Here is a 23,065-nt window from a genome sequence, read left to right on the forward strand (position 1 = left end):
ATAAAGAACACAAGACAGTGTTTATATTTCATTAGGAGTTTGAGAAGATTTGGTTTGTCATCTGAGACACTTGAAAACTTCTACACATGTCCCATGGAGAGCATTCTGACAGGTTGCATCACTGTCTCGTATGGAAAGGGGGGCTACTGCACAGGACCGAAAGAAGCTACAGAATGTTGTAATGTTAGACTGTTCCTTCTTGGGTACTAATATCCATAGTATTCAAGACATCTTCAAGGAGCGGTGTCTCAGAAAGGTGACGTCTATCATTAAGGACCCTCATCACCCAGGAGATGCTCTCTTTTCATTGTTACCATCCAGAAGGAGGTCCAGAAGCCCGAAGGCACACACTCAGTGATTCAGGAACAGCTTCTTCCCCTCTACTATCCAATTCCCAAATGGACACTCAACCCATGGACACTACCTCACTTTTATTATTTCTGTTTTTACACTGTTTTCTGGTTAACTATTTAAAATGCAGATGTATACTAACTGCAATTGCTATTAAGTTAACAAATTTCACGACGTATGCCAGTGATATTAAACCTGAATCTGACCCTGACTTGTTTGAAATTTAGCATGACCTGTCATGTATTTTAATGAACAGTGTTTAACTTACACATCATCTACATCAACCACCATGAGAAGTTGTCCTGTATTCTTATTTTTATTTTGAGAAATTGTGGAATGCATTTGTGACTAATAATGGACTTCCTCACAAAACTCATTAGCATTGCTTTCAAATCTCAGGTTTCCCCTTAAATATTACACCTTTTACCTTTAATCTATGACCTCTAGTCCTATTCTCACCCAACCTGGGTGGAAAAAGCCTGATTGCATTTACCCTACCTATACCCCTCCTAATTTTATGTACCTCTATGAAATCTCCCCTCGTTCTCCTGCACTCCAGGAAATAAGTGCTGGCATATCTTTCCTTATAACTCAGGTTCTCAAGTCCTGCAACATCCTCTTAAATTTTCTCTATAACCTTTCAATCTTATTGACATCTTTCCTGTAGGTATGTGATCAGAATTGTACAGAATACTCCAAATTTGGCCTCACCCATGCCTTTTGCAACTTCACCATAACACCCCAACTCCTATATACAATATTTTGATTTTACTTTACTTTACTTCATTGTCGCCAAACAATTGATACTAGAGCGTACAATCATCACAGCGATATTTGTTTCTGGCTTCGTGCTCCCTGGAGTACAAATCAATAGTAAATACTAAAAATTTAAATTATAAATCATAAATAGAAAATAGAAAAGGGAAAGTTAGGTAGTGCAAAAAGACTGAGAGGCAGGTCCCGATATTTGGAGGGTACGGCCCAGATCCGGGTCAGTTCAGCAGTCTTATCACAGTTGGAAAGAAGCTGTTCCCAAATCTGGCCGTACAAGTCTTCAAGCTCCTGAGCCTTCTCCTGGAGGGAAGAGGGATGAAAAGTGTGTTGGCTGGGTGGGCCGTGTCCTTGATTATCCTGGCAGTATTACGCTGACAGCGTGCAGTGTAAAGTGAGTCCAAAGACAGAAGATTAGTTTGTGTGATGTGCTGGGCTGTGTTCACGATTTTCTGCAACTTCTTCCGGTCTTGGACAGGACAACTTCCATACCAGGTTGTGATGCACCCTAGAAGAATGCTTTCTACGGTGCATCTATAAAAATTAGTGAGGGTTTTAGGGGACAGACCAAATTTCTTTATGAATACAAATGTGCAAAATATCTCATTCTCACCCTATCTACCTGTGACGCAACTTTCAAGTAATTAAGGATCTGTACTCAGTTCTCCTACAATCTTTAGGCCCTACCATTCACTGTGTAAATCCTAACCTAGTTTGTACTCCCAAACTGCAAACACCTCACATTTGGCTAAAGTAAATTCCATTTGCCATTTTTCAACCCATTTTCCAGCTGGTACAGAAACCACTGCAAGCTTTGATAGCCTTCCTTGCTATCCACGGTGCTCTCAATCTTGGTATCATCCACAAATTTGCTAATCCAGTTTACCACATTATCATCCAGATCATTGACAAACAACAAAGGGCCCAGCACCGAGCCCTGTGGCACACTACTAGTCACAGGACCACAGTAAGAGAGGCAACCATATACTACCACTCTCTGACTTCTCCCACGAAGCCAGAGTCGAATACAATTTACTGCCTCAACCTGAATGCCAAATGACTGAATCTTCTTGTCCAGCCTCCCATGCAGCACTTTGTCAAAGATTGTAAGGTGCATGTAGACAACGTCCACTGCCTTTCCTTCACCAACTTTCCTGGTAACCACCTTAATAAACTCTATTTAATTAGACATGACCTACCAAGCACAAAGCTATGTTGAAAATCCCTAATCAATCCCTGTCTATCCAAATAATTATGTATCCTGTCCCACAGAGTCATAGAAAATTACAGCACAGAAACAGGCCCATTGGCCCATCTAGTCTGTGCTGAATCATTTAAACTGTCTACTCGCATTGACTTGCACCTGGAACATAGTCCTCCGTACCCCTTCTCTTAAACATTGAAATCAAGCTCACATGGACCATTTGCACTGGCAGCTCATTCCACATACGACTCTCTGAGTGAAGAAGTTCCCCCTCAAGTTCCCGTTAAACTTCTCACCTTTCACTCTTAATCCATGACCTGAAGTTGTAGTCCCACCCAACCTTTATGGAAAAAGACTACTTGCATTTACCCTACCTATACTCCTCATGATTTTGTATACCTCTGTCAAATCACCCCTTATTCTCCTCCACACCAGGGATTAAAGTCCTAACCTATGCAATCTTTCCTTATAACTCATATCTTCCAGTCCCAGCAACATGCTTATAAATTTTCTCTGTATTCTTTCAAACTTATTTACATCTTTCCTGTAGGTTGGTAACCAAAACTGCACACAATACACCAAGCAACTCACACAATATGCTGGGAGAACTCAGCAGGCCAGGATACTCCTCGTCTTTTTTCTCCCGTCCTGCCAAAGGGTCTCGGCCCAAAACATCGACTGTACTTTTTTCCATAGATGCTGCCTGGCCTGCTGAGTTTCTCCAGCATTTTGTGTGTGTTGTTTGGATTTCCAGCACCTGCAGATTTTCTCTTGTTTGTTACACCAAATTAAGCCTCACCCAATGTCTAATACAACTTCAACATAGTATCCCATACTTTGTACTCAATACTTTGATCTATCGAGGCCAATATGCCAAGAGCTTTCTTTATGATACTATCTACCTGTGCAACCATTTTCAATGAATTGTAGACCTGTATTCCCAGATCCCTTTGTTCTACCACAGTTCCCAGTACCCTACCATTCACTGTGTAAGACCTACCCTGGTTGGTTCTACCTCATACTTGTCAGCATTAAATTCCATCTGCTATTTTTCCATTTATTTTCTAGTTGGCCCAGATCCTACTTCAAGCTCTGATTGTCTTCTTTGCTGCCCACTACATCCCCAGTCTTGGTGTCATCCACAAATATGTTGATCCAGTTCACCAGATTATCATCCAGATCATTGATATAGATGACAAACAACAACAGACCCTGCACCAATCCCTGCAGCACTCCACTATCCACAGGCCTCCATTCAGAGAGGCTACCGTCTACTACCTACCACTCTCTAGCTTCTCCCACAAAGCCAAAGTCTAATCCAATATACTACCTGATTTTGAATGCCAAGCTCTGAACCTTCTTGACCAACCCATCCAGAACCTTGACAAGTGCCTTACTATAGTCTTAAGTAGACAACATCCACTGCCTTGCCTTCATCAACTTCCCCGATAACTGCCTTAAAAAGCACTATAAGATTGATTGGACATGAACTGCCGTGCACAAAGCTGTGCTGACTATTCCTAATCAGTCCCTTTCTATCCAAATACTTATGTATCTGGTCTCTTAGAATACCTTGCAATAACTTTCCCACTATTGATGTCAGTTTCACTGGCCTGTAGTTTCCTGTTTTATTCTTAGAGCTTTTCTTAAATAGCAGTACAACATTGGCTTTCCTCCAGTCCTCTTGTACCTCACCTGTTGCTAAGGATGATTTAAATATCTCTGCTAGAGCCCCTGCAATTTCTCCACTTGCCTCCTATAGGGTGTGAGGAAACACCTTGTCAGGCCTTGGAGATTTATCCACCCTAATTTGCCTCAATTCAGCAAACAACTTTTCTTCTATAATCTGTATAGGGCCCATGAAGTTACTGCTGCTTTGCTTTACTTCTATAGGTTCTATGTCCATCACTCAGCAATATACAGATGCACAAAATGCATTGAAGATCTTCCCATCTCTTGGCTCCATGCATAGATGACCATTCAGATCTTCCGGGGGACCAAATTTGTCCCTTGCTATCCTTTTGCTCTTAACATGTCTGTAGAATCTGTTAGAATTCGCTTTCACCTTGTCTGCTCGGGCAACCTCATGCCTTATTTTATCCTTCCTGATTTCTTTCTTAAATGTTCTCTTGAATTTCTTACTTGCCATAAGTATCTCCCTGCATATACCTGCTATGCATCTCTTTTCTTTTTCAACCAGAGCCTCAATATCTCTTGAAAAGCAAGGTTCCCTAAACCTGTTATCTTTACCTTTTATTCTAACAGGCACATTCATGTGTTGTACTCCCAAAAAATTCACTTTTGACAGCCTCTCACTTACCAAGTACACTGTTGTCAGAAAATAGCCTGTCCCAAACCACACCAGACAGATCATTTCTGATACCATCAAACCTGGCCTTTCTCTAATTTAAATTCTCAACATGCGGACCAAATCTATACTTTTCCATGTTTAATTTGATATTAATGGCATGATGATCACTAGATGCAAAGCGTTCTCCTACACAAAGTTATGTCACCTGCTCTGTCTCATTCCTTAATAGCAGATCAAGTATCTCACACTCTGCCATTGGGACTTCTGTGTACTGATTAAGGAAACTTTTCTGAACATATTTGACAAACTCTATCCCATCTAGTCCTTTTACAGGTTTGGAGCCCAGTCAATATGTGGAAAGTTAAAATCACCTATCATAACAACCTTCTGTCTCTTGCAACAGTCTGCGATCTGTCTACAAATTTGTTCCTCTAAGTCCGTGAACTGTTTGGTTCTCTGCAATCTAGCCCCATTAACGTGGTCATAACTTTCTAATTCCTTAGTTCCACCCATAAAGCCTCACTAGATGAGTTCTCTAGTTGGCCAGACTGAGCACTACAGTGACATTTTCCCAGACTAGTAATGCCACCCTTCCCCCTTTAATCCCTCCCACCCTGTCATGTCTAAAACAGTGGTATCCTTCTCCATAATTATCTTTGAACTAATGGAATTAAGATCACTAAATCCTAAGTGTTCCCCAACACACACCTTCGTCACCTCCCCTGCCTTGTTCCCTAATAGGAGATCGAGTATTGCACACTCTGTATTTGGGACCTCTATATATTGATTAAGGAAACATTCCCAAAGATATTTAACAAACTTTATCACGTCCGGTCCTTTTACAGTGTGGGAGTGCCAGTCAATATATGGAAAATTAAAATCACTTACTCTCACATCCTTATTTTTCTAGCAACTGTTTGCCATCTCTCTACAGATTTGCTGCTCTGGATCCTGGTGACTCTTACAGTCATAGACATACTTTATTGATCCCGGGGGAAATTGGTTTTCGTTACAGTTGCACCATAAATAATTAAATAGTAATAAAACCATAAATAGTTAAATAGTAATATGTAAATTATGCCAGGAAATAAGTCCAGCACCAGCCTATTGGCTCAGGGTGTCTGATCCTCCAAGGGAGGAGTTGTAAAGTTTGATGGCCACAGGCAGGAATGACTTCCTATGACGCTCTGTGTTGCATCTCGGTAGAATGAGTCTCTGGCTGAATGTACTCCTGTGCCCAACCAGTACATTCTGTAATGGATGGGAGAAATTGTCCAAGATGGCATGCAACTTGGACAGCATCCTCTTTTCAGACACCACCGTCAGAGAGTCCAGTTCCATCCCCACAACATCACTGGCCTTACGAATGAATTTGTTGATTCTGTTGGTGTCTGCTGCCCCAGCATACAACAGCAAACATGATCGCACTGGCCACCACAGACTCGTAGAACATCCTCAGCATTGTCTGGCAGATGTTAAAGGACCTCAGTCTCCTCAGGAAATAGAGATGGCTCTGACCCTTCTTGTAGACAGCCTCAGTGTTCTTTGACCAGTCCAGTTTATTGTCAATTCGTATCCCCAGGTACTTGTAATCCTCCACCATGTCCACACTGACCCCCTGGATGGAAACAGAGGTCGCCGGTACCTTAGCTCTCCTCAGGTCTACCACCAGCTCCTTTGTCTTTTTCACATTAAGCTGCAGATAATTCTGCTCACTCCATGTGACAAAGTTTCCTACCGTAGCCCTGTACTCAGCCTCATCTCCCTTGCTGATGCATCCAACTATGGCAGAATCATCAGAAAACTTCTGAAGATGACAAGACTCTGTGCAGTAGTTGAAGTCCCAGGTGTAAATGGTGAAGAGAAAAGGAGACAAGACAGTCCCCTGTGGAGCCCCAGTGCTGCTGATCACTCTGTCGGACACACAGTGTTGCAAGCACACGTACTGTGGTCTGCCAGTCAGGTAATCAAGAATCCATAACACCAGGAAAGCATCCACCTGCATCGCTGTCAGCTTCTCCCCCAGCAGAGCAGGGCGGATGATGTTGAACGCACTGGAGAAGTCAAAAAACATGACCCTCACAGTGCTCACTGGCTTGTCCAGGTGGGCGTAGACACGGTTCAACAGGTAGACGGTGGCATCCTCAACTCCTAGTCGGGGCTGGTAGGCGAACTGGAGGGGATCTAAGTGTGGCCTGACCATAGGCCGGAGCAGCTCCAGAACAAGTCTCTCCAGGGTGGTTTATAAGTCATCCCTTTCTTATTCCTCATGTAGCTTCAGTATATAACCACTCCCCTACCCCCCAAGTCTGTCCTGTCAGAGCACTGCCATGTCATTTTCCCTGACTAGCATTGCTACTTTCCCCCTTTAATACTTCTTCCTCTATCATGTCTAAAACAATGAAATCCCAGAACATCAAGTTGCCAGTCCTGCCCCTCCTGCAACCAGGTCTCACTAATGTCTACAATATTTCCACTTGCTGATCCATGCTCTGAGCTCATCTGCCTTATCTACAATACTCCCTGCATTGATATAGATGCAACTTAGAGCATTATTCCCACCATGCTCAATCTTTTAGATCCTGTATTTGTACGTAGGCTTTACATCTACTTTCCCCACAACCACTCCGCTAGCTGCCATTTCACGCAGGTTCCCACCCTCCTGCAACTTGAGTTTAACCCCCTCAACCTCCTGAGTAGCACTAGCAAACCTTCTCTCAAAGATGTTGGTCCCCCTCTAGTTCCTATATTGTTTTATTTGTTTTAGCAGATTTTAACATTATTTTTCTTTGTAAGATTGCTTTTTAATGTTTTCTGAGGCTCTAATTTCAAATGGGGAAATACTGGAATGAAAACAAATAGAAATTCAAATTCCAGTAATTACTGCCTTGGAATCTCATCTCCCTATATTTTATCCTACTGATTTAGCTGTGGGAATGTTTGGTGGCTCCTGTTCTCACAATTAAAGACAGGTAGTGATTGCAGAATCTATTACACAAGTAGGCAATAAATCAGTTCTGTGTCCTATTAAATTGCTCACTCATTGGTGTTGATTTCGACTGTAGGCAACAGTTAAAGTGGGTGTTAGCAAATCTGCAAACTACAACTCTTTTGATTTTTATTTTGTTGGAAGTTAATGGAAATGAAAGTCAAAATTAATGTAAAATGGGACTGGCAATTTAATGTATTATTGGCTGACAACAAATTTGTTTACCTATAAAGTTTAACTTGGGAGTGTCAGATTTAGTCCCTCATTTGGGATACTAACAAAACTATATTTTTCTCTTGGACTTTTTGTCAGTTTTGAGGCTGGTGACTTTCCCACCTTCATGATCTGAAACAACAGCAGTGTGTGCCCAAATCATGTTATTGTATGATTGGTGGCGTTTGGGGGAATGGAAATGTGGAATTGGGTGTCTACAGTTTTCCTGCTATCTTGCTGCTCTATAAGTGGAAATTGAAGTAGAAAGTGCTGTTGAAATTATTTTGAGCTTATGAATAGTAAAGGAGCACCAGTACTAAAGATTGTGTTGGTGAAAGTAAGACAGAGATCAAGTATTTGACAAAGACATCTCCTGTCAGAGGGATTGGAATATGCTAGAGTACCTTTGACAGAGAGCCACCAAACTTATTGATAGTCCGAAATAGTGGGATTTGGAAGATGTGAAAAGGTAGCCTGAAATAGTAGGATTTGGAAGATGGGAAGGGGATAAAAGCAGAGTTGGAGATACAAATGATCTGGGAGGTGGTGGAGCTGAATTTAATAAAAAAATGATAAACAGTGTATCTACACCTGCAGCGAAGTAATAGGTAATGAAGAAACATGAAAGACTGCAGATGCTGGAAATCTGTCTTTATGTCCTGATGAAGGGTCTTGGCTTGAAATGTTGATTGTTCAAAGTACATTTATTGTCAAAGTATGTGCATATGCAGTACAACCTTGAAATGTGTCTTCCCACAGACAGCCACAAAACAAAGAAACCCAACTGAACCCATTAAAAAAAACAGTCAAACGTCCAAAATGCTATCTGACCTGCTGAGTTCTTTCAACATTTTGTGTGTTGAGGTAGCCAGAAAAGGATGCTTCTAAGAAAATAAGGTCATAATAGTGGGGATTGAGACCAGAACAAGATCAAGGAAGTCATACAGAATGAGAGGACGTTCTCCATTTACTGACACAGTAACAAAGCAGATAGCTGATGGCTACAGTGGTTTCAAAGACTATAATATGAGTAACATGACACTGTTGGAGGCTGGGCTGGCAGAGCAGAAGTTAATAAAAATATATAAATATTTTGCAGTTGAAAATTTCATTCTGTGGAGGGAAACTCTAATACATGCTGTATTGCAAATGTGGCAAGTCCATTTCTAATTTAATAGCAGTTTATGTTTATATTAATATAAGCATCCGTTAGTCTCGTGAGACCATGGATTTGCACCATGGAAGGTTTCCAGGGCGCAGGCCTGGGCAAGGTTGTATGGAAGACCGGCAGTTGCCCATGCTGCGTCTCCCCTCTCCACGCCTCCGATGTTGTCCAAGGGAAGGGCACTAGGGCCAATACAGCTTGGCACCAGTGTCGTCGTAGAGCAATGTGTGGTTAAGTGCTTTTCTCAAGGACACAACATGCTGCCTCAGCTGAGGCTCGAACTAGTGACCTTCAGATGACTAGACCGACGCCTTAACCACTTGTCTATATTAAATGTTCAGGAAATATATATTCATTAGTAACAAATACATCATGTTTTGTTTAACTCATGCTTTCATGAAATTGCTGTGCTTGGAGTATGATGTCTCAGAGGTTTACTGTCTTAGAATTTGAAATAGGGCAGCTTAGTTTACACCACATAATTAGGAATATACTCCTGACGTGTTCATTTTCAGTACTGATTTAAATTCACTTTAAGCATAATTAAAATTAGTGAATAGAAAATATTGTTGCAATGACAACATAATATTGGACTTATGCATCTTTAATTCATCTCCTGATCAGTTTTGACATTGAGTGGAAAGACAGCTGTTAAATGTGAAGCAGCTCAAAAGACTAAGGAAAGATAATGTCTCTGGTGTCGATGGAATTGACAGAATTTGTACATTGTGCTTTTCTTATGCATCTCATAGAGAATGGCATCTGTGCCAATAACTGTAGTTTTGCATTGTTGTAATATCTGTTTTATTCCAAAAAAGTGAGTGGGCATGTGAGTGGGAGAATATCTCCAGCAGATTTGCTAGAGTGTAGAAGAATGGGGCTGGCCTACTGATATTCAGAAATCTTGTCCCTACCCTTACATAACTCTGGCACCTAGTTATTTATGTATCTGTATCCCAAGCAGGAAGACACATTGTTCTCTGGGGTAACTTTAGTGCCAGAGTTGGAAAAGGCGCCTTTTCCTGGAAGGGTGTGATTAGAATAGGGAGCAGTTTCTCTGGACAGTATGGATGGGGAATGGACATGTTATAACCTGCACCTTACCTCATCAGAAGACCTATTGGTAGAACCTTCAGTTAAGTTAGAATATGTCAAATTCCAAGCTCAATAAAGTGTCCCAATCGCATTCTGATAACTGGAGCAAAAAAACAAACCACAGGAAGAAATCTACAGGTTGAGAAGCAACTCTGGAGGGAAAGCGATGGTCAGCTTTTCAGTTGAGATTCAGCAGTGGGATTGAGAGTGTAGAAGGAAGATAGACAGTATGTAGAAATGAGAGGCAGATGAAATGGGGGAGAGAAGGTGGAAGGGTAGACACAGAGTGGGATAGTTGGAACCAGATAAATGAAGGGAGGGGAGATGGAATAATGGTATTTGGAACCAAGCCGAGTGGGGGGGGGGGGAATAGTAAAGGTGAACTAAGGAAGAAGAAACACAGGTGGAGTATGTGGGTAATGGACAGATGTAATCAGGTAAGAGAGAATGAAGAGTTCAAGTAGTCAAGTAATGGCCAGGGATGGAAAATATGAAAAATGAGAGAGAGGCCTTGGGTAGACCACTGGGAGCCAGAAAGAAACACAGAGGGAGTTAGTTACCTGAAAAAGAAAATTTTAATATTCATGCTGTGCCATAGAACTCAAGGTTACTCAAGTCAATCTGAAGTGCTGTTCTTCTAGTCTGTGTTGGTTTCACCATGGCGGTGGAGTGGGCCGAGCTCAGACAGATTGGTGTGGGGATGGGATGGGGAATTAAAGTGCAGTCTGAGGCTCTGGATGGCTGTGACATATAGGGTGCAGGTGCCCTGCAGAGTAGTTACCTAGTCTGCACTTGGTTTCACCACTGCAGGGGACACATTATCAGCACTGAGTTCAACTGGCCAGGGTTGAAGGGAGTGAATGTGAACCTCTGCCTCACCTTCCAGGTCTGTTTAGGTACTGGGATGGTGGTAAGAAAGGAGATGGAGGGACTAGTATTGTACCTTGTAGGGTAGTGTACCAAGAGACAGGGAAGGATGTGTGGGATGGAATGAGGAGACCAGGCAGTCAGAGAGAGGGAGTGATTCCTGTGTTGAAACAAGAAAGGACGAGGGAAAAGGAAGATGTGGCTGCTGGTAGTACTCCGTTGGAACAGGCAGAAACAGAATTAGAATCAGATTTAATATCACCGGCCTTTGTCGTGAAATTTGTTGACTCTATTGCAGCAGTACAATGAAATACATGATAAATAAATACAGAGTAAAAAATCTGAGTTACCTTAAGTGTATATATGTCCATTAAATAGTTAAGTTAAACTATGTAGTGCAAAATAACAAAAATAAAAAGTAGTGAGGTAGTGTTCGATGTTAGAAATCGGATGGCAGTGGGGAAGAAGCTGTTCCTGAACCACTAAGTGTGCTCCTTCAGCTTCTGTACCTCCTTCCTGATAGTAATAATGTGAAGAGGGCATGCCCTGAGTGTAAGGATCCTTATTGATGGACACTGCCTTCCTAAGGCACCATTCCTTGAAGATGTCTTGGATACAATGGAAGTTGGTACCAATGCTAGAGATGACAAATTTTCTGCAACTTATTTCGATCTTGTGTAGTAGCCCCCCCCCCCCCAATACCAGACAGTGATGGATCCAGTTAGAATGCTCTCCATGATACATTTGCAAATGTTTTTGAGTATTTTGTTTGACAAACCAAATCTCCTCAAACTCCTGATGAAATATAGCTGCTGCCTTGCCTTCTTTTTAGCTGCATCAATATGTTGCATCCAGGTTAGGTCCTCAGAGATCTTGACCCCCAGAAACTTGTAATTGCTTACTTTCTCCACTTCTGATCCCTCTATGAGGATTGGTTTGTGTTCCCTCAACTCACCTGTTGTGTTCTGTTCTGTTCATTTGGACTATGTAAGTATTTAGTATACACGTGCACTCTCCCTGTTATGCGCATGCATGCAGAGGGTGGAAGGGGGAGCTGTGGAATGTAAAGGTGGTGGTCCTTGGGTATTGAACAGAGATGTTGAAAGTAAAGAGATGTTAAAAGAAAAATGTGTCCCTGTTGTTAGTGCATTAACATTACCCTTCCTGAAGTCCGCAATCAGCCCTTTGGTCTTGCTGACATTGCGTGCCAGACTGTTGCTGCGACACCACTCCACTGACTGGTATATCTCGCTCCTGTAAACCTGTTCGTCACCATCTGAAATTCTGCCAACAATGGTTGTATCATCAGTAAATTTATAGATGGCATTTGAGCTATGCTTAGCCACACAGTCATTAGTATAGAGAGAGTAGAGCAGTGGGCTTAGCACATATCCCTCTGGAGCGCCAGTGTTAATTATTAGCGAGGTGGGGATGTTATTTCCAATCCACACAGATTGTGGTCTTCCAGTTAGGAAGTCAAGGATCCAATTGCAGAAGGAGGTACAAAGGCCTAGATTCCATAGCTTCTCGATCAGGACTGTAGGAATAATGGTGTTAAATGCTGAGCTATAGTAAATAAATAGCATCCTGACATTGGTATTTGCATTGTCCAGGCGATCCAAGGCTGCACGGAGAGCCATTGACATCACATCTCCTGTAGACCTATTGTGGCGTTAGGAAAATTGCAGTGGGTCCAGGTCCTTCCTGAGACAGGTGTTGATTCTAGCCATGACCAACCTCTCGAAATATTTCATCACCGTAGATGTGAGAGTTACTGGACAATAGTCATTGAGGCAGCTCATGCTGCTCTTCTTGGGCACTGGTATAATTGTTGTCTTTTTGAAACGGAGGGAACTTCTGACTATAGCACTGAGAGATTGAAAACTCCCACCAGTTGCTGGCACAGGTTTCCAGAGCCTTACCAGGTACTCCATCAGGCCTTGCTGCGGTGTGAAGGTTCACCCTCTTGAAAGACAGTCTGACATCAGCCTCCAAGACGGAAATCACAGGGTCATCAGATGTTGCAGGAACCCTCATTGGTGTGGTTTTATACTCCCTTTCAAAGCGAGCATAAAAGGTGTTGAGCTTGTCTGGTAGTGAAGCATTGCTGCCATTCGTAATGTTGGGTTTTGCTTTGTAGGAAATATTGGCCTACAAACCCTGCCAGAGTTGACTGGCATCCAATGCCACCTCTAACCTCTCACAGAATTATTTCTTGGCTCTTGAAATAGTCCTCCGCAAGTCATACCTGAATTGGTGAAGGATGATGCACTGGATGCAAAGACTAGTGGGGTGAAAGGCAGCACTTTCTCTGTTCTGTCTGGGGAAAGGGGTATGAGGGGAGACATGCAAGAAATGGAAGAACTAACCACAAAGCTGCTGATAATTGTTGGTTTCAACACTGTCCATGCTGCTTTGCCATTTCAAGGATAAAGATCTCATGGATCTCAGACAACTTGATGACCTCCCCTAACGATAGCGAGGCTGCTTCTGCTGGCTAGAGTCGCTTACTGAATCGCAGTGTAGACTCCATTCGTCTAAAGCCACGTTTCGCCGTGCATCAACTGCATGAACAAAGCAGGATCAGCATCCACTACTTTATTTGACCCACAAATGATATTGGTCTGAAGATGGAGAGAGACTGTCAAGTATCAGTCTCAAACGGGACTGCCCACAATCATTAATCGCCATCTTTCAAATAATGAATTGTGGCATCCAAGCTGAGGTACTAACTGATAGATGCATACCATGCCCAATCTCAGTGCAGGCTTGTGTCAAACCAGGCCCTTTTCTCAAACTTTTCCTTCACATTTTTGCACCTCATGCCCAGCAAACTTTCTACAGGATAAACAGGGAACCTTCCTATTGATGTTGCCTCCATTCTAGAACCAAAGTCATTCCAACCCGCAGAATGCAGATATTTGCAAATGTGCATATTTCCAAGCCAGGCTCTGGAGCATTGTTGGTACATTCACCAAATGGATCTTGCACTAACCAATGGTCCTCTACCAAACTACACATCCTTTGCAAATTTGGTGATCAACAATAAGAATCCACGAGGAGATCCTGGATAACATGGACAGCCATCTGTGTGCCTAGAACAACATTTCACTGAAGACAGACATCACTGAGAAGATCTACCACTGCCAAGACATATTTATAGCTATGAAAGGGGGAAAAAGTGTTTGAATAGGCCAGTACCGTACAAGCCCTTCAGCCCAAGATGTTGTGCTGAATATATAACCTACTTTAAAATAAATCTAACAATTCCCTTCCACACAGCCCTCCATTTTTTTTTCATCCATGTGTCTGTCTTCGAGTCCCTTACATGTTCCTAATGTATCTGCCTCTACCCAACCTTGAAAGTGCATTTCACACACTTACCACCTCCTCATTCTTCTGAATAAGCCGCAAGTCATCCAGCTCCATCTCCAGTTACCTATCACGGTCTGTAAGGAACTGCATCCAGATGCACTTCTTTCAGATATAGCTATCAGAGCGACTGAAAGTGCCCTCATTCTCCCTCATCTTGCATGAGGAGCATGCCACTGACCTGTGATCTATTCTCACTACTGCAGCTAAGCACTAATAGACAAAGAAAGAAGAGCTTCACAGAAACCACAACCTAGCCTCTGCCTCTCCTTGTCAAAGCCTCTTGAACCAAGCCTCTGTTTCCCACTCTAACCCTGGCCCACTCCAACAATGGTTACACCCACAATGCCCATTCCCCTTGAACTTAACTTAGTTTTATTGGCTCTGCTTGTTTTTTTTTTAAATCTGGAACTTCAACTGCACAAGCAACTGTCTCCATGACCTCAGTCTCTGTAGAAGGCCATAACAGTCCCTGTTCGCTTTTAAAATCTGATGCTTAAACTCCACAAGCAACTGTCTCTGTAGGTTTAAAGTTTCAATCAGGTCTTAAACCAGGCACAAGGTACAGTAGGAAACAGTAATCCTTATTCTCATGTACACTTCTTAGACATAGACTTCATCCCTGTCCACTGTGGAGAGGGAGATTTCAGACTTGTATTCAGAATCTTGAATCCATGGAATGGGAACACACAGAAGCTTTACATAAGCTGAAGAAGGAGCCAGCTATCTCACAAAGCTGAAGTAGCCATTGTCAATCCCAAGACATTTTCTAAGAAACTGACCCACTATAGGTATTACCAAGGCTGTCTGTGCAAACTCCTCCAAATCTATAGGAAGCAACATCACAGACATCCCACCTCTCCCGGGAGTTCCGGGAGTCTCCCACATATCGACAGTGGCTCCCTGATGCCCGCAAGTTATATACAATATCCCGGAAATAGATTTTTTAGAGAGGGAGAGGGAGAGGGAAAAAAAGAAAGAAAGGAAATGAATGAACCCTGCTTGATCTCTCTTTGTGCTAAGTAGACCTATCAGTTTTCTCTGTGGGCGGGTTTTACAGTCGAGCTCTCTCTCTTCCATATTCCATCAGTTCAGTTACTGCCGTCTGTAATGATGCCGAAATCATCCAGACAACTGTTGGTGATGAAGTACAAAAGCCTGGTGAAGAAATTCCCAAGGCTGGCGGTGACAACATGACTATTCGAGGCTGTCCTATACGCGTGGGGCGTGTTGGCGTCTTAAAGGGGATTAGAGCGGGGTTTAGATTGGAAAAATCATCCGCTTAGACATCTTTAAAAAACGCACTTGCAGCAAGCAAATTCTTCGGGGTTTTTTTCCTGAAACACTTCCACTTACAGGTACATCGAAGCCCGCGATGGGCTGCGTTTAAGCGCAGCCGTTTTCAGAAGAAAAAACAATTTTAATAAATAACTGGCCCCCACCGAGGTCTCGTCATTAGGACAGCGAACTCTGTACCTGTGCTGCGCACTTTACATGTATCTTGAATTACACTTTATTAAATACTATGGTAATATATTGTTTTATGTGGTGTGCATGTTATATGTCTTGTGGCTACACCATGGTCCAGACAGAGGTTGTTTCGTTTGTGAACAATCAGCCAGATGACAATAAACTTGAACTTGAAGATACAGAACTTCTAAATCACTCATTTAAAATCCCCCATTTCGATGTAAGAAAGTAAGTTCTGATCCCGACTATTCGTAGTCGTCGTGGCTATCCGTCAAAGTCGAGGATGATGGCCTTCGTTCTGTTGATCTATAAGAAGTGGCCCACAGAGTGAAGATGCCTGTGCATGTATTTGTTTAACGTGTGCTTGATGTTACACTCCAAGAAGCACACAATACTTCACAAATCAACCATCTCATTCCAATGGCATGGAAACCACGGCGATTGGAGCTGATGGATTTGTTGCAGCCTTCATCCGCCTTCCCAGCCGTTGAGTTCAAAGTAACTTCGTTGCCCGTTCCACTGTTGAGTCTTGGTTGGATTGTTCTTTGTCAGGGACCTCACCCTCGACCTTACTGCCATGGGTGACCCTACCAGGAGCATCGCTCCAGACGGCATCGCTCTCAGGATCTCAGGACCACACAAGCTTCTCCACCACGACAAAGTGACAAAACACAGAGAAGTCCCGACTGTGTGTGTGTCTGAGTGTGAGACTACAGATGTATATGCGATCGGACATTGTCCGAATGTATGTTAAGCGGCGCACACCAGTAATAAGAATACCTTATGCTTTTATTTCTTTAAGGGACCACAACATATTCGGGAGGCTAAGCGCAGGGAAGACTGCTCAAGTACTTCACGGTTCTTTTCAGCAGAAAACCAAAGTCTGACAGAGAAGGTGACTAGAGCTGAGGTGTACTTTACATCTTCCATCGTTGAGCATAACCTGCCATTCCAGGTGTGTAAGCACACAGGCAAGCTACTCAGGAAAATGTTTCCTGATTCAGAAATAGCAAAAAACTATGCCTGCTCATCAACCAAGACAGCAGCTATTGTGAACATGGCACATTAAGACAGAATTCAGAAGTCAGCTGTCTCACAAATCACTTGTGAATCTGATGTCTTGCAAAATTAACAAATTCATTGACACAGACTGCTATGAGGTTGAGACTTCTGGTTGGGACCTCCCTGAAATGAGTTTTTGCAGGGTGGGATGCCTGACATCAGTATCCTCCTTCAGGACAATAGTCTCAGAACAGAGGTGCTGATTACCATCAGTCAATTCTGTTGGACATGCCATAAATTCCTCATGCCCAACACCAGAATCCAGAAACAAAAGTCCATCTGAGTGTACAGAGGAAAGTATACAAGGAGGTTCTCTGCACTACTTGAAAAAATGTAACATCCCCACTAGCTTTTTGGAATCTTCCACCATTCCACATTGACTAGGAGCTTGTCGGATGGCATTTGAATCTGTGTTCACTTATCAGAGGCACACAGTTTAAGCAGCAGGTGGAGCACACAATCCCGCAATCTTTCCAACCAACTAGCCCATCAAGTGCCAACTGTTTATGTAAATTGTGTTTAAAACTAACTGCCTATGATTCTTAGCAATGTCATTGGCCATTCACTTTAAAAGACACTTTTGTTCTCTTTGAGGCATATACATCAAACACTATCATTCTCGGTGAGAGAGATGAGCATCCAAAGAAAATTAATATAAATGTGTAAAAATGCTGTAGGGTGCTTTGCTTATGGAAGGATTTACAACTGTACTTTGTTTACATATACTGAAAGTGACTGCTAGACAGTGCAAGCTACATTTTAATCCCTAAGATAAACATGATCTATGTTGTGATTTGTTAAAAGTAAGTCCTTTGGCACTGTGTGTGAGTTCTATGTCCTCCACTATCTTGCTCTGCGCTATACTGTTCCAGATGTTCAAGCCAATTGACCGTAAAATTTCTTTGGTAACTAGCTGTTGCTCAGAGCCACGTCCTATTAAAACATTGTTCATTATCAGCTTCCTCCTCTTCGATGAAAAGGAATACTTCTGGAACCAATTAGAAATTTCTGCTTTTAACTTAATAAACTGATGAGATTTACACATGAGTTGAATTTTAGTTGCAAAGGCAAGTTCTTTACTTAATATGGTAGATTTGCAACCAATGTGCAGTTAGTTGCTGCTTATTAAAAGATTAATGCTCATTCTTAAATCTTACTCCTTTCTTTGACTTTGAAATAAATAAAGTAGCAGTGTTCCAGACCTGTTTTCTTTTATTACACTCCCAGTTAAAGAATATTGGACATTACTTGAACATAGCATGAACAAATTTCAGCTGATAGTTAGTCTTAAACATTTCCCAGACCATGCAAGTGGTAAAGTCATTTCTTAAATGATTATAACATAATCATTGTTTACTCTCTTTTCCATATTCATTAACACAATTCCAGTTTGTTTGAAGGGAAATATGCAGTTGTGGAAGCTGCTTGGTGACAGCAAAACAAATACTGTCTATCTTTGCATCTTATATGACAAAGACTGAGTGGTCTTATCAATATTGTTACTTCTTCTTTTGGGAACATTAGAAATAAGTTGTCTTGCACATACATGCAAAGGCAAATTCTTTCATTGCCAGTGAAAGAAAGAAAAATTTTCTTCACATAAAAGCAATACAACTCAATGAAATTGCCCAGAAATTGGATCAAACAGAATGCTTTTTGGATATATAGTGCACCTGAATATAGACTTTTCCAGAGTGAAATACAGAAAAAAATGATGATTTTTGCATTGTTTTGTATTGTTCTGTAAATGTGAACAGGCACATCCAGGCTCGAGTCACATCATTTTTATATCACGTGAATATAAAATTGTTTTATACCCAGAACAATTCTCCTAAATCTCCTTCTGGAGCTTTGCAAAGGGAATTAGACCACTTTATTCTGAGGAGAGAGTGTTATTGGTGACTGCTGGGACAATTGCATATACACTTACTGGATGAAATAAAATTGTGGATTCTTCAAAGAAGATAAAGGGGACATAATAAAGGATTTTGCAATCAATTTGCAGATCCCCTCACTACAGGTCTATGGGTGGGTGACTGAATGTTTGCTGGAGTGGCATTATGTTAAAAAAGAGAAAATAATTTTCTGTGTTACTATAATAAGTTGAAAATGTGAGTAAGGTATAGTAAAGGTTATAAATAGTGATATAATCAACATGTAAGAAGGAACAAGTCAGTTAAAGAACATCGAAAGCAATTTGTCAAGTGATGACCTTATCAGACTCACTTGACTGAATTTTTCTGAAAAATAAGGAGTATCAGCAGGGGTGCCCTATATGATAGACCATACTTAGACATGAGCCATAATTTAGAAAATGGCTTGCATCACAGGTTTTTTTAAAGAAAGCCAAGGCCCGTGGCATATAAGAAATGCTGAAATATTGCAAACAACTTAAATCATTCTCTCAGTTGGAAATGGAAGTTTTGTATGTAGTAGGGTTCCACAGGGCCTAGTTCAGACCCCTTGGTTTTGTAGCACATTGGAATAACATGGATTAAGGAGGTTGCTGATGATACAAAAGTTTGTTCCATGATGGAGAATGAGAAAAATAGTACTAGGTGCCAAGGAGAGATTAGATAAATGGAAGTATGGCAAATGGACTTCAATCCTAAGAAGTGTGACAGACTACATTTGGGTAGGAAGGCACAGCAAAGGAATACAGGATAAATAAAAGGCTACCACGTGTAGAAGAACAAAAAAATCTTGTAGTGTTTGTTCAGATGTCTCTGAGAAATAGCTGGACATGTAGGTAAGCATCTTGAAGACAAGCATGTAGGACATGCATCCTGACTGTCTGCATCACTGCCTGGTATGGGAAGTGTACTTCCCTTAATCACAGGACTCTGCAGAGAGTGGTGCGGGCAGCCCAGTGCATCTATAGTTGTGAACTTCCCATGATTCAGGACATTTAGAAAGACAGGTGTATAAATAGGGCCTGAAGGATCATTGGGGACCTGCGTCACCCCAATCACAGTCTGTTCCAGCTGCTACCATCTAGGAAACGGCACCACAGCATAAAAGCCAGGACCAACAGACTGTTCTATTTATTATAAATTATTGTAAATTACCATGATTGCACATTTGGACAGAGGTGTAACATAAAGATTTTTACTCCTCATGTATGTGAAGGATGTAAGAAATAAAGTCAATTCAATTAAGGTAACTACGAAGATATACTTTATACTTCATTGTCGCCAAACAATTGATACTAGAACGCACAATCATCACAGCGATATTTGATTCTGCGCTTCACACTCCCTGGATTACAAATCAATAGTAAATATTAAAAATTTAAATTATAAATCGTAAATAGAAAATAGAAAAACGGAAAGTAAGGTAGTGCAAAAAAACCGAGAGGCAGGTCCGGATATTTGGAAGGTACGGCCCAGATCCGGGTCAGGATCCGTTCAGCAGTCTTATCACAGTTGGAAAGAAGCTATTCCCAAATCTGGCCATAGGAGTCTTCAAACTCCTGAGCCTTCTCCCGGAGGGAAGAGGGGCAAAAAGTGTGTTGGCTGGGTGGGTCGTGTCCTTGATTATCCTGGCAGCACTGCTCCAACAGTGTGCGGTGTAAAGTGAGTCCACGGAGGGAAGATTGGTTTGCGTGATGTGCTGCGCCGTGTTCACGATCTTCTGCAGCTTCTTTTGGTCTTGGACGGGACAACTTCCAAACCAGGTTGTGATGCACCCTAGAAGAATGCTTTCTACGGTGCATCTATAAAAATTAGTGAGGGTTTTAGGGGACAGGCCAAATTTCTTTAGTTTTCTCAGGAAATAAAGGTGCTGGTGGGCCTTCTTGGCAGTGGACTCTGTTTGGTTGGACCAAGTCAGGTCATTTGTGATATTGACCCTAAAGAACTTAAAGCTTTTGAGCTGTTCCACTTGCGCACCACCGATGTAAATTGGGTCGTGCGGTTCGCTACTCCTTCTGAAGTCAACAACCAACTTCTTCGTCTTGCTGACGTTGAGGGATAAGTTATTTTCTTCACACCATGCCACCAGGTTCTTAATTTCCTCGCTGTGCTCAAACTCATCATTACCCGAGATACGGCCTACAATTGTTGTGTCATCAGCAACTTATATATTGAGTTTGATGGAAACTTGGCTACACAATCATGGGTGTACAGTGAGTACAGCAGGGGGCTAAGTACACAGCCTTGTGGGGCACCGGTGCTCAGAGTGATTGTAGAGGAGAGCCTGTCCCCTACTTTTACAGTTTGGGTCCTGTCTGTGAGGAAGTTGAAGATCCAGCTGCAGATCTAAGTGCTAAGGCCCAGGTTCCGGAGCTTAGGAATCAGTTTATTTGGAATGATGGTATTAAGGGCAGAGCTGTAGTCAATAAAAAGGAGCCTTATGTATGCGTCTTTATTCTTCAGGTGTTCTAAGGAGGAATGTAGGGCCAGAGAGATGGCATCTGCCATTGACCTGTTGCTGCAGTAGGCGAATTGCAAAGCGACGAGGTTGACTGGTAGGCTGTGGTTGATGTGTGTCATAACCAATCTCTCAAAGCACTTCATAGCAATTGATGTCAGAGCCACAGGTCAATAGTCATTCAGGCATGCCACCTTGCTCTTCTTTGGCACTGGGATTATCGTTGCATTCTTAAAACACAAGGGGATCTTAGACTGAAGCAAGGAGCAGTTGAAGATGGCAGCAAACACTCCAGCTAGCTCGCTTGCACAGGCCTGGAGAACCCATCCTAGGACACCATCTGGGTCCGTCACCTTCTTTGGATTTATCTTCAGGAAGGCCCTTCTAACATCGTTCTCGGTGATGATGAATCTCGATGCCACCAGGTCCGGTTCATCCGGAGGGAGCGGGACGCTCCTCTTCTGTTCGAATCTTGCGTAGAATACGTTAAGTTCGTCAGAAAGAGAAGCGCCACAGTTATTGATATTCCCAGCCTTTTCTTTGCGCCCAGAGATCTCATTTAGACCCTGCTATAGTCCACTGGCATCCCTTTGACTAGCCTGGGCTTCCACCTTGACTCGATATTGCCTCTTGGTGCCCTTAATGGCTTTCCGGAGTTCACGCCTGGATTCCGTGTAGTGACTGGTATCCCCGGACCTAAAAGCCGCAGCTGTAGCCTTCAAAAGCGGCTTGACCTCATAATTCATCCAAGGTTTCCGGTTAGGGAATACCCGGATAGTCTTGCGAGACACACAGTCCTCCGTGCATTTCCAAATAAAGCCTGTGACAGCTGAGGCATACTCATCGAGGTTAGCTGCCGAGTCCTTGAATACTAACCACTCCACCGATTCAAAGCAGTCACGGAGGAGCTCATCCATTTCCTCCATCCAACGTGACACCACTTTTGACAACGTGACCTCCCGCTTCAGTTTCTCTTTGTAAGCCAGGAGGAGCAGTACGGCTTGATGGTCCGATTTTCTGAAATGAGGTCGTGGGACGGAACGGTAGGCATCCTTAACTGCTGTGTAGCAGTGGTCAAGTATATTTGGGTCTCTAGTGGGTCAGGAGACATGTTGGTATAACTTTGGCAGTGCCTTTCTGAGGTTGGCCTGGTTAAAGTCCCCGGCTGTAATGAGCAAAGCCTCCGGATACCTGGTCTCAAGTTCACTGATGTTGGCATACAATATGTTCAAAGCACACTCCATGTCCACCTGGGAGGGAATGTAGACTGCTGTCAATATGACCGAGGTGAATTCCCGTGGCAGATAGTAGGGACGACACTTCACCGACAGGTGTTCCAGGTCCGGGCTGCAGGAGCTTGTCAGTGCCAATGTGTCCGAGCACCACGCAGTGTTGATCAGTAGGCAGGCACCACTTCCCCTCGTCTTGCCGGAAGACGCCGTGTGGTCCATCCGATGGATCGAAAATCCCTCTGGTCGGATGGCACAGTCGGGGGTGGCAGGGGAGAGCCATTTCTCAGTGAACAGAGTACACAGCAGTTCTGCATCTCCCTGCAGTAGGTGAGTCTCCCTTTAAGATCATCCAGCTTGTTCATTGTGGCTTGCACATTAGCTAGTAGGATGGTGGGCATAGGGACCCCGAAGCCCCTCAGCTTCAATCTAACCAGCAGCCCAGCTCTTTTCCCACGCTTCCTCGGTAAATAGTGCATCTTTCCAGGTTTCTATCGATGCAGTGTGTTGTCAGCTCTTTGAGGTTGGTGGACATTCATTAGCTGAAGCAAAGGATTATAGAGCAGGGATGAAGTTTGCATGAGGGTTACGTAAT

The 23,065-nt window shown here is 42.7% G+C and overlaps 1 protein-coding gene and 1 long non-coding RNA gene across 4 annotated transcripts in view; one reads left to right on the forward strand and one right to left on the reverse strand.

Annotated features, from left to right (window-relative positions):
* agmo (alkylglycerol monooxygenase) overlaps window positions 1-23,065 on the forward strand; it is a 393,034-nt gene that overhangs the window by 278,676 nt on the left and 91,293 nt on the right. The window contains exon 13 of one of the 3 annotated variants that reach the window (XM_072253381.1): window positions 16,611-16,763. The exons of 1 other annotated variant lie outside the window; for it this stretch is intronic. In XM_072253381.1, the coding sequence (XP_072109482.1) occupies window positions 16,611-16,763 (153 nt within the window). The remainder of the gene's footprint in view (window positions 1-16,610; window positions 16,764-23,065) is intronic. One more of the 3 variants, XM_072253382.1, reaches the window with a different exon arrangement.
* The window catches only part of LOC140195294 (uncharacterized), a 129,684-nt gene that overhangs the window by 58,014 nt on the left and 48,605 nt on the right, over window positions 1-23,065 (reverse strand). The gene's annotated exons all lie outside the window — the stretch shown is intronic.

The sequence above is a fragment of the Mobula birostris genome, chromosome 3 (assembly GCF_030028105.1).
Source record: "Mobula birostris isolate sMobBir1 chromosome 3, sMobBir1.hap1, whole genome shotgun sequence".
Taxonomy (NCBI): domain Eukaryota; kingdom Metazoa; phylum Chordata; class Chondrichthyes; order Myliobatiformes; family Myliobatidae; genus Mobula; species Mobula birostris.